Consider the following 13,510-nt stretch of genomic DNA (forward strand, 5'->3'; position numbering starts at 1 on the left):
AATTCAGAAAACACTCAATTTTTCTTTAATTTGAAGAAAAAAATCCCTTTCACATATTATCGGTAACAAAATCTAGATTTTATACAAATTTTACCTCCCTTTTTTCCTTCTTTCTTTATTTTTTACTTTTTACATTTTCTTTTTTTGGGATATCTTTTGCTTAAACAGTTATTTTCTAGAACATCTTAATCTGCAACCTTTCAAAAAGATTAAAAAATTTTTTTTTTATCGTTATATATATTTGCTCAAGTAGAGGATTTTTTAAAGTTTGAGATTATCAAAAAACAAGGTTTGATAGAAACAGATCCTCTCGATGGTTTAAATTACAACTCCTAGGGGTAGGAAATGTTGCGCTAGAATCCATATTGACAACCTTAATCTCTACGCCATGTCTGCAGCCATATCCATAGATCTGGATAGATCTACTTCGGAGGGTTTCTTCAATCTTATCCCAGTTGTTTAACCGCAGAGGATAGAGGATATAACGGTGGAGTAGAGGACGAGTAGCGCTGTATTTGGAGGCCTCAGTCTTATTCTCAACCTAGTCCATACTATACACAGTACACACACCAGATTTTCCCGCGCAAATTGAGAAATCTGCCAAATTACCCAAGTTTCCGGTGTCTAGTGTACACTGTACATACAGTGTATACTAACAACATACAATAAACCAGAGTATCTTTACACTAATATGTGTGTATAGTAAACAATACAAACTTTCATCCTGGTATTTACAATTATGATAAAGTGAAGAGCAAAAAAGTTTGATATCCTCAGACTTGAAGCATTATTAACGATTCGTCTGAATCATGTTGAACCGTCATACTAAATCTGAAGGCTAGACTAGATCTTTCAATTGCTCAAGGTAAGATATTATAGAATGAAGTTGAACCAGACAGAATAACGATGTATTAATCTTCAAGATATTGCGGATAGAACCTCACTTTGCAGTTCATGATTTCAAGAAATATCTCTTTTATACAGAACTCAATAAAATCCCCAAACCATTACTATTGGTAATCTCAGCACAGCAGTTTCCACTTACCTACACCCCCACCCCACACACCCTCCTCTCCCCCCTCCTGCTCCGTGTGGTTTAGTCCATGTTTTATTAGAAGAATTAAGCGATATTTCTAAAGCTTAAAGAGCCATTTTTGCATGTAATAATTATGCTAAGTAAGGGATAAAATTCCGGTTTTATAGACACACATTAAACATACCAATTACTTTATGACAATGCATATGTATTATTTTAAATTTAGAAAATCATATTTTATTATTTTGCAAAAAATAAAACCAATAATTCAAAGCTTGGTAACATCTGGTCTGCTAGAAAGAGATGAAATCTCAAAACGTCAGAAATCTTTTCTTTTCCAATGATTTCTTTTGGAATGAAGTTCAGCTTTAATATAGAATTTTCATATTTTTATACATTTTAAAATTTCTTGCTTAAAGTTATGATTACGGAGTATTAGAGCAAAAATGAAGAGCCACGTGGACTTGGACTTTTACCTGTAGGAAATAGCTTTAATCTGTTATATTAAGAACCATCTACATAGTTAATTCTGGTATATTTAGAACCAGCTACATAGTTAATTCTGGTATATTAAGAACCACCTACATAGTTAATTCTGGTATATTTAGAACCAGCTACATAGTTAATTCTGGTATATTTAGAAACAGCTATATAGTTAAATTTGGTATATTCAGAACCAGCAACATAGTTAATTCTGGTATATTTAGAACCAGCTACATAGTTAATTCTGGTATATTTAGAAACAGCTATATAGTTAAATTTGGTATATTCAGAACCAGCAACATAGTTAATATTGGTATATTTAGAACCAGCAACATAGTTAGTTTTGGTATATTTAGAACCAGCTGTATAGTTAATTCTGGTATATTTAGAACCAGCTTATACCGCGCTCTATTCTGGCATATTTAGAACCAACTACCCAGCTGTATTCTGGTATATTTAGAACCACCTACCTAGATATATTCTGGTATATTTAGAACCAAATACCTAGCTATATTCTGGTATATTTAGAACCAACTACCTAGCTTTACTCTGGTACATTTAGATCAAACTTCCTAGCTATATTCTGGTATATTTAGAACCAACTTCCTAGCTATATTCTGGTATATTTAGAACCAACTTCCTAGCTATATTCTGGTATATTAGAACCACCTACCTAGCTATATTCTGGAATATTTAGAACCAACTACCTAGGCATATTCTTGTATATTTAGAACCAACTACCTAGCTATATTCTGGTATATTTAGAACCAACTACCTAGCTATATTCTGGTATATTCAGAACCAACTACCTAGCTATACTCTGGTATATTTAGAACAAACTTCCTAGCTATATTCTGGTATATTTAGAACCAACTACCTAGCTATACTCTGGTATATTTAGAACCAACTTTCTAGCAATATTCAAGTATATTTAGAACTAACTACCTAGCTATATTCTTGTATATTTAGAACCAACTACCTAGCTATATTCTGGTATATTTAGAACCAACTATACCTAGCTATATTCTGGTATATTTAGAACCAAATACCTAGCTATATTCTGATATATTTACTCATTTATTTTGTCTTTCTTTCCATGTTTATAATTCATCCTTATAAGTCCTTTGCTAAAGATGTTTTAATGTTTTTACAATTTCTTTAATTTTATAATTTTATATATCCCTGGTTATCCAGTAGTCAGTACCAAGGTACTAATGCAAGGAAAGCTAATTGCGGTCGCGTATACTCTGCGTACATATTGAAACCAGTTCTCTCTGGGCGGAATTTGTAAACAAGAATAGATGCATCAGTGTTCGTTAGTCCGAGAAGTTGAAAAATTTAATTTTGATAATTTTGAAAATTCACATAATAGTTTCCTATAACCAGAATATTTCATAGATTATTTTGGTGACAATGTATTCCATGTCAGGGTGTGACATCCGTCTTGCGTTTACTTTTCCGCCCAAGGACAGTACACTGCAGCACAAAAAATATGTACACCTCTGAAATAACTTTCCTTGCATTATTTCCTTGGTCAGTACTATCTATTTGATATGTAATTTGTGTAGAATATTTTGGTTCGTTGGTTCAGGTTAATTTTCTAATTGCAGTTGTAGGATGGTTGGATGGTTGATGTCTGGTGGATTGGTTGATTTTCAATTACTAGAAACCCTTGCAGTTGGTTTATGCAGGATACAGGCCCAGGGGGACCTTTTATAGTGATTATCATTCTATATTCATTTTATACATTGTGGGAACTAGATCGAATAAACGAAAATATTACGAAAAGTTTGATAGAATATGAAAACGTTTTTATGTTAAGCTAAAAATTTGTTAAATACCCCTATTGCTATGTTTAATTCTAACTCAATGTTCGTCATCTCAACATCTTTCAGTTATTCACTATTCTGAACAAATTGTTAAGGATTTATCTAACAGTCTATCAAATATTCTATCAAAGAAAACTTTTTTCTTTACTTTTTATCTGAAAAAGTACATTTATTTTTATGCAGGAATCAAAATTCTTGCATTTTGCAGTTTCCATTTTTCCACTCCATTTATTTTAGGAAATATAGGAAAAAGGGGGTTACATTAAATGCTGAAGATTACTTATTCATAAGTTTCCAAGATTCCAAAATCCAAAATTTAAAATTTTTAATTGTCGCTAACACGCTCATACTTTTCTGTAATTGATATTTCTATTATTAAATGTTTTCTTAATTTTATGTCTTTAATAGTTTATGTTTTTTTAGTCTATGATTTCTTTTGATTTGATATTCCATGTTTTTTTAATCCATCTTTTATTAGTTTGTGTTTTCTTTAGTCCTTGTTTTTTGTCCATATTTTCTTTAGTCCATGTTTTTATTTTTTTGTGTTTTCTTTAGTCTATGTTTTTATTAGTTTCTTTTTCTTTAGTCCATGTTTTTATTAGTTTGTTTCTTTAGTCTATGTTTTTATTAGTTTGTTTTTTTCTTTATTCCATGTTTGCATTAGTTTATGTTTTCTTTAGTTCATGTTGAGTGTTGATTTAAAGCCAAGTGTTTACTCTATGTTTTGTTGGGTCCATGTTTGCTTACTCCATGTTTTGTTGGGTCCATGTTTGTTACTCCATGTTTTGTTGGGTCCATGTTTGCTTACACTATGTTTTGTCAGGTCCATGTTTGCTTACTTCAAGTTTTGTTAGGTCCATGTTGCTTACTCCATGTTTTGTTGGGTCCATGTTGCTAACTCCATGATTTTTCAGGTCCATGTTTGCTTACTTTATGTTTTGTTAGGTCCATGTTGCTTAATCCATGTTTTGTTGGAGTTTTGTCAGGTCCAAGTTTGCTTACTCCATGTTTTGTTGGGTTTATGTTTGCTTACTCCATGTTTTGTTAGGTCCAAGTTTGCTTACTCCATGTATTACTTCCGAAAGTACCTTTATCCCATCTCATACATCTGATAACAGGGTGATATTTTCTAATTTTCAAATGAAAAGTCGGATATTTGGATCCAATCCTTAGAAAACATTCAATATATAAGGAGTATTCATTGTTAAAAGGGATTAAAGGAATTATCGCGATTAAAGGATTAAAGGGAAAGTTTTCTAATTTAGTTGAATACCCCCCCCCCCTCCTCCTTTCTTTTTGGAATCTTGTCACAATCTGTTTTGTCCTATACTTAGTATAAAGGTTTGATCCGAGGTGTAAACTATTTTTATTTATTTTGCACATATTTATGACATTATTTAAACTTCAAAGTATATATAAACATTGGGGTTAACTCCTTCTTTCCCCTCCCCTCCTCCCCTTTAATTCCCACTTACCCCCCTACCCCCTTCCAAGAAAGAAGAGACTTTTTATATTCTGCGCCTAAATTCAAGCCTATCAGTACTTTATCGTAGTTTAGTAAATCCTTTTAGGCTTTTAAACACAACATTATCTCTTTTACACACAACATTATCTCTTTTACACACAACATTATCTCTTTTACACACAACATTATCCCTTTTACACACAACATTATCTCTTTCGGCTTTATTCTTAAAGAGACTGATGGCGTCATTCGAAGTGGAAAGTTATTAAACCAATGTATACGTTACCCTGTAAACGTTTGTTTAAGCATAATAATGAAAAAATCGAAGGTTGAAAGGGTACCGCTGTTAATAAGAAGAAAGAACATATTATCATATGTTAAATACATTCGAATGGCCCGAATCAAATCAAAATAATATTTAAAGGATAGTTTTTAGTTATATAAATTATTTACAGCTTAGTGGTAAAATGCAAATTATTCCCTCTGGAACATTAAGCGTTTAAGACCATTAAGACCATAGACGATACAGACAGAAGTAAAATTAGTAGAAGTTGAATCCTTTCATTAGGATTCTTCCAAACATCCCTTTCATTTTTCGCAAACATTGCCTTTAACGTGACAAATTTAAAATAAATATTTATGTACTGGATACTTTATAATTAGAGAATGTTTTGCAAAAAATATTCTAATATTTGTATATATTTGATCAGAAAAGTTCGGATTGTAAATACCATTTTTATATTTGCAAGGGTTGGGTTCATATAGATTACAGAGAGAGTATATAAACCACTAGCTAAAGTGTCGGGCGCGTTGCCCCTGCGGAATTTTAAAAATACTTTGTAAATATGCAAATTTTGAAAATAATATTGAATTTTTAGCCTATGTTTGACGTTTGTTACCCCAAGGGTAGCTATGGGTTTCCTCACAAAATTTCAGCCAATTTGGTCTAGCCGTTTTCATTTTATATTTATACTAACTTTGGAACCCAGCGTTTAGTCATAGCTAGTCCCACCCTTTACTCGCGCGATGTACGTCGTTAATTACGATTTTAGCTATTTTCACCTATCAAAGTGGACTCAACTTACAATCTCAAAACATTCCCTTGGCTCTCCCAAGTTCTTCAATCAATTTTTTAAGGCAAATCGGTCCAGAGGTTCTTGAGTTATGATCGGACAAACAAATGAACAGACAGATAGACAGAAAAACAAAGATTACAACTCTATATATATATAGAAGAAGTAGATGGTTGAAAGAATGTAATAAAACTTAATTCTGGGACTTTCTTGAACAAATTCTAAATGCTAGAAGTGTAGTGGCTTGAGGCGCAAGGTATTTTTAGGGGTTTCTTCGCTAAATTTGGAAAAATATATGATTTTTAGGGAAAGAGTTTTTTTTAAAGTGTCAGAAAATGTGAAAAAGATTGCAATGTGTGATCTCTGTAAAACCTTGATGAAATCTTTAAAAAATGTCAAGATTTATGATGAACTTAATGATAGAAATGTTGATATTTCAAAAGTGATAGAAAAAAACACTTTACACAGGGATATTTTATGAAGCCAAAATAAAAATAGTATACATAATATAAAACATTGAACTAAATCTTTTCACCATCCCGTATTCAAATAAAACGCATATCTTATCAAGAATTGTTACAACTTTTGATTCTTTCACCCAGGAAATATGCTACTGTTACCAACAAATATGTAAAACACGTTTATTATATGTTAGACGTCTTTAAACATTTAAATTAATGCTGCATTCTTCTTTAATCAGCATATAATATTACAGACTTTTTTCCCGGAAGACAAAATGGGTGTGGGTCGGATGCGCAAGCCGCAAATCATTTTACGACCTCATTTGTATTTAGAGATCAATGCTTGACATCCTCTATTTCTTAATCTCCATATTTAATATTGCTTGTTCTCCATATGTTCTTAATCTCCAGGTTAAAGGGAGTGTTCGCGAAAAATGAAAGGGGGTATAGGCTTAATGCGATAAAAAAGCGCTTTTGATCGCTATTAATCTTACTTCTATCTGTTGCGTCTATAAGGAGAAAATTGTTAAAAACGACTCACACCAAAGAACGCAGCGTTCATACAAACTCGGATCGTAAGCAAATCGATTCAATTCTAAACAAATCATTCAGATATTACAAACATTAGTCATCGATTATTTTTCAAAACATTCGTAAATAGTTAATATACCCCCTTTAATTTTTCGCGAACACTCTCTTTAATTAACAGATCGATTAAGGATATCCCATTCCAAAGTTTTCAGCTTCGGAGGTATAACGGGTGTGGGTTTCCTTCCTCACACAGGGGGCTCAACGGATTTTGGGCAAAGGAGTGGTCCATAGGAATAGGGTTAACTGTTCTAGTTTGATGTCAACATTGCGCCCCCCCCCCTGTATCCTATTTGAACTCAGTTATCTTAATATTTCAGTTGCAGGAGAAATGTTTACTTTTAACGGTATCCGGAACATGAGTAAACATAATTATGCAGTACACCTGGAATACAATTCATTTTACAGATATCATATTTGCAGAAAAAAAAATAATAAAAAGATGGTTTTGTGAAACCCTTCGACTACGCGTATGTGACCCTTCATTTTATCTAAATAGTGGCTGTTTCAAAGCGATGAACTTGAAGAGAAAGAATGAAGAAGATTTCGTCATTTTTCTAAATAAAAAGTTTTGAATTCTCTTAAAATCCTTCATTGTCTTTAAAGCACAAATGCGCAAGTCACTTATAATGAGAAAGCAAAACTAAAATTAATCAACTTTAAGCTGGACAATAAGGACATCTTATTTATTTGTTATCAGAATAGACCTAATTGGCAAAAATAGTAATGATTTTTGCGTGTTAGAGATCGCAAACTAACTTAAGGGTGAGATGCGCGCACATCCTTTGAATTCAATCACTTTTTGTACATCTGGAGTTTTATTACTTATTCATTCAAAACGCAAAAAAGTTAGAAGAAAAAAATAGGATTAAATACGTCAAATTGTGATAGAAAGTTACAGTGTGCTGAAATAAGGAACGAACTGCTATAGCCGCGTGCATTTGGATCACAGTGTAGGTCAAACACAAAAATTTTCCCCAATTTTCAGCCATTTTGAGGGTTATTGGATCTAAAATTAACAATTACGAAAAATAAGTCTTTCTATTATAAAATGTACAAATATATGGTTTTTGCCCAAAAGTAAATTAAAATCCTCACATTTCAATCCAACTACTAACTAGCAAAAGATTGTTTAAAAGTTAAATATTAATAATTTAAATACCTAATCAGAAANCCCCAACCTACACTACAAACTTTCCTTTCTAATAGTTTGCTGTAAAACTAGGTTTATATAATGAAAGCAGAATTAAATATTAGCATACTAGGCTTCATGCAATCCCTGCGTACAGAAATAACAGAAAACAGTTTAACTTTATTTTAAATGGATCACAAGTATAAACATGCATTAAATCTATCTATGTACACTAGATACAAGGAGAACCAGAAAACTCTGGAATAGGAGACGACTTTTAGACTCAAGTTATGCCTTTAAACAGTCCAATGAACATGAGACACAACAATTGAAGAGTGTAAATAGATCAATTTTACTTAATAAGTGATTTAATAACTTACTTGTAAACTATTTGCTTTGTAACAATTAGGATTTGCAGCCAATAAACGTTTCGTTAAAAAATGCGAAAATATTTGTTCGCATTTGCAATTTTTTTCGTTAAATTTCACAAACAAATTTTTTTTGCTGTAGTTTAAATTGCACCCTGCGACCGACGGGTTTCCCGACACTCTAGCACCCTCGTACGTGAAGCAATCCGGCTCATAAGCACATTTTTGGAATAGCGAAAATGAATGAAGCGAAAACGATGCAAAATTTCGCGAAACGCGAAAATTTCGCGAAAAATTACATACAATTGCAAAAAAAAAATTGTGGAATTCTTTGCTTTGATAGCTCAGTATTTGAAGTTTTATTATGTCATAATACTAATTTCTCTTCCTTTACTTTAAATAATGTTTGATGAAGAGAATTTTATTTCTCTAACTATCTTTTTAATTTTTTGTCCGCCCACGGACGTTCACTCAACACACCCATGACAATGAGCCAGCCAATTTTAAGAAAGAATCTTTTAAATGAACCATACAATTTTTGCTATATTTTTAAAAAAAATAATTTCTCAATTTTTTCGCAAAATTTTCGCATTATTTTTCGCTATTTTTCACGAAATTTTCGTATTTTCTATTTCGCGAAAATTTCGCATTTTTTTGCTAATCAGATTGAAAATTTTCGCATTTTTTGCCATAAAATTTAATTGTCGAACTCGGTAGAGCTACGGGAATGTTTGTAGCTTAAAAATTCTAAGTAGAGTGGGTTGAATTGTAAAGGGGATCCAGGCTATTTTTTTTATAAAACAGAAGACCAAATGCCTGATTACTCGCCGCAAAGTTTTATTTTTTAAATCCCGTATTTTTGCAATCTGATGGTGTAAAACTTTGATATTTAAAACTTCAACTTACTGATCTAACTTTCACATCGTCATTCAAATCTCATTCTTTGAGGGTAACCCTGTACGTATAAAGCTAAAGTCACAACAAAATAAAGGATTTTCTTTAAGGATCTGTAGACGTAATTCTAGAGAAGCATGTCCGATTTACAACGGTTCTTAGAAAGATTTGTGCTATAGAGAATGAAAAAAAAACAATCTATGATTTCTCTTTATAGAAATTGGTAATTTTCAATTGTGATTTCTAGCTCTATTAAAGTGGATTTCTTGCACCAGACAAAACTTAAAAAATTGTCAGCAAATAGAACTTAACACTTTTCAAGTTAAAAAAACGACAATATCATTCACATTAATGATCAGATAACTGTTAATTGTGAAACGGACAAACCCCTCTTTAAATGAAGGCTCACTTGAACAATCCCTTTAAATAAAGGCTCACTTAAACAGTCCCTTTAAATGAAGGCTCACTTGAACAATCCCTTTAAATAAAGGCTCACTTAAACAGTCCCTTTAAATGAAGGCTCACTTGAACAGTCCTTTTAAATAAAGGCTCACTTAAACAGTCCCTTTAAATGAAGGCTCACTTGAACAGTCCTTTTAAATAAAGGCTCACTTGAACAGTCCCTTAAATGAAGGCTCACTTGAACAATTTCCCTTTAAATAAAGGCTCACTTGAACAGTCCCTTTAAATAAAGGCTCACTTGAACAGTCCCTTTAAATAAAGGCTAACTTGAACAGTCCCTTTAAATGAAGGCTCACTTGAATAGTCCCTTTAAATGAAGGCTTACTTGAACAGTCCCTTTAAATAAAGGCTCACTTGAACAGTCCCTTTAAATGAAGGCTCACTTGAACAGCCCATTTTAATGAAGGCTCACTTGAATAGTCCCTTTAAATGAAGGCTCACTTGAACAGTCCTTTTAAATGAAGGCTCACTTGAGCAGTCCCTTTAAATGAAGGCTTTTTTGAACAGTTCCTTTAAATGAAGACTCACTTGAACAGTCCCTTTAAATTAAGGCTCACTTGAACAGTCCCTTTAAATGAAGGCTCACTTGAACAGTCCCTTTAAATGTTTCCTTATTTTACTATTTATACATTTTCTAATTCCAGGCATTGTTGTACAGTTGGTTTTAACATGGATTTTAATCATTAATGTTTCCGGTTTAGTTTTAGTAAGATACGCCTCTGAATCTGATTAAAATATTTGCAGACATAAATACATAAACATGAACATTAACATGAACATAAACATGAACATAAACATGAACATAAACATGAACATGAACAGCTCAATGAACATAAACACGAACATGAACAACTCAATGAACATATAAACATTTGTAAAAATATGAAAATTACATGAAAATGAATATAAACATAAACATGAACATGAACAGACACATAAACATGAACATGAACAGATACATGAACGTCAACAGAAACATGAACGTCAACAGAAACATGATCATGAATAGAAACACGAACATGAACATATCAATGAACAAAAACAATGATTATTATAATTCAATGAACATAAATATAAACATAAACATAAACATGAACTTGAACAGAAACATAAATAGAAACATGATCATGAATAGAAACATGAACATGAACATAAACATAAAAATGAAGATGAACATGAACATAAACATGAACATGAACATAAACATGAACATAAATATACCAATGAACATAAAAAATATGTAACAAATTATTATAATGAAATTACAAAACTGAGCAGTGAACATAGATATGAATATAAACTTGAAGATGAACATACAAATGAACAAAAACAAAATCATATTAATACATATGCATAAACATGATTATGAAAATTACAAAACATGAATATTGTGCGTCAAATCAAAACTGGAGAAGCTACGAGGTCACAAGGTTGTACCAGTAATATCACATAATTTGACCTTTTTATTCTGTCTACATAGCAAGGTTATCATAAATAATTTTGGTAGATTGCTATCTGGCAGTTTAGTTTAACTATCTATAGTTTAAACAATGCACCTCCCTGAAACAGCTTAAAATAATCAGACTATATGTATAAACCGTAGAATCCAATAAAGTGAAAATAAAAAGTATTTGGATTCGAATAAAGAAAGTAAAACTTCTTAATGGGAATTATGATTTTTGGCTTTTCAAGATGCAGAAAAACGAACATCTTTTTTTATTTTGTATCCGTTTTGGGCATATGGGAACCGTTTTGAATCGGGTAAATACAGCCTTCAGTTGAATTTAGAAAAGAGTTCTTTTAAAGAAATTAAAAACCAAAGTAGTTGTCTTTATTCTTTTGTAAAAATATGTATGTAAAATAATGATAAGGTTTGCAATAAAGATGTAAAATTATTAAAAGTATCTACATTTCAAGACGAGCTTCAAGTGATAAAACAGAAAAATCAAAAAAAATTCTTGAAAGACAAGGAAACATGAGGAAAAAGAAAAAGAAATGAATAGAAAGCAATATGGGGATCTGAGATAATTTTCTTTCTTTGTCATTTGGAAAACTGGATCTCAGTAGTGTACTGTCCCGCTGCAATATTCGTACTTTAGTATCTTCACTTAAGTGTACTGTAGTGTCTAACGTGTACTACGTGTACTGTAGTGTCTAACGTGTACTACGCGTGTACTGTAGTGTCTACTATGTACTAAGTGTACTGTAATGTCTACTAAGTATTACGTGTACAGTAGTGTCTACTGTATACTACATATACTATTGTGTCTTCTTTGTAATACGATGTACTGTAGTGTCAAGTTCAAGATAATGTTTTGAAAGCCAATAACAATTGTAAAATCAACATATTAATATCTTTTTGACGTGGAAAAGAAGAAATTCGAACTTTCGACCATTGAAACATTTCTGAAAATAGTATTTTTTTCTTTTCCTAGTTTCGCATTTCTACATAAAATAGGGATATTATGCAATTACAAAAAAGGATAGCGGATAATCCTCTGAATGTATTAGATATCTAAATGTTTCTTTTTCAGGTCCCCAGGGAGTTGATAAACCATTCGGAGCTATTCAGTGGAAATATGGACATCATGGATTCTTGTTCATTGTACAGTTGTTGAGCTAAACAAAGTGAACCAGTATACGAAGTGTACTGCACATTATAAACAATTATGAGTTTGAATAACAATGCATGTTATCCTTATGGCGCTCTAATAGAGTGTAGATGTGATGCAAGAGGCAGAATTTATAGGTAAGCTGTGTCTTGGAAAATACGCAATATGTCCGCCATTTTTATTCAGCTTTTGACTGAAATTCTGAAATTTTGTTTGATCAGATGATGACTAGACTGTAGTGTATGGTTGATGGTTAAACCGTGTTAGATTAGAGGATATTTGTTCATCCCGGAGAATAATCTTTCAGATAACACACATAGTGTAAAAACAAGTTTTTCAAGAGTTTTTAGCAGCCAACAAGAAAAAGAAAGAAAAGGGGATAGGGAGGTTGAAAATATATATATGATGGGATTCTAATTAATTATTAGATTATCAGGGACCAAATTTATAAATTAGAGGGGCCGCTTAACTACCTACGGCCGATTCAAATCCCTAATCAACGATTCAAATTCTCATGAATCTTTAACTTTGAATGAATGATTCATGATTAAAAACTCTCTCCAATTAGTTAAATTCGGTCTCAAGGCTTACTATATAAAGACTAAGACTTTAGAGAGAGAAATACGCTGTTTTTATAAGATTTCTGTAGATTAATAGTTATCTACTATAATGTAGCCTAACTATATTCTTTACAAATACATTTAACTCTTAACAACACTATACAGTGATAACCAGAAAACTATGGAATAAGAAGACTTCAAGAAGACTCAAGATTATTTGACTTTTTAAAGTTATAACTTGATTCTAAAAGTCGTCTTTCTATTACAAAGTTTTCTATGTATCACTGTAGAAGTAGTTTCCGAAACTAAACAAAACTAATTTTTTAGTTTAGGTTTTGTTCAACTTGCTTATTTGATATTATCAGGCTTAAATATAGTGATCGAAAAGTAAGATTTAAAAAATGCGAAATGTGACAGCTATTATAGACAAAAAGACATGCGGACAACTAAAATAGTGTTTATTCTTAAATCTTATGAAAACAATTAATTAGTATTTAAGATTAGTGAAAATATTATTGAAAAATAGAATGTTTAAAAAAAGGAAGTA

General features: G+C 31.6%; 1 protein-coding gene across 1 annotated transcript; it reads left to right on the top strand.

Annotated features, from left to right (window-relative positions):
* Positions 1-536: 536 nt before the first annotated feature.
* Positions 537-12,540, top strand: LOC111717138 (uncharacterized; the record flags this gene model as incomplete). Its single annotated transcript, XM_023492645.1, is given in 2 exon segments — positions 537-865; positions 12,326-12,540. A coding segment is annotated over 1 exon segment (80 nt), but the record flags the coding sequence as incomplete, so codon positions are not given.
* Positions 12,541-13,510: the final 970 nt, after the last annotated feature.

The sequence above is a fragment of the Eurytemora carolleeae genome, unplaced genomic scaffold, assembly GCF_000591075.1.
Source record: "Eurytemora carolleeae unplaced genomic scaffold, Eaff_2.0 scaffold2397, whole genome shotgun sequence".
In the NCBI taxonomy this organism is placed as follows: domain Eukaryota; kingdom Metazoa; phylum Arthropoda; class Copepoda; order Calanoida; family Temoridae; genus Eurytemora; species Eurytemora carolleeae.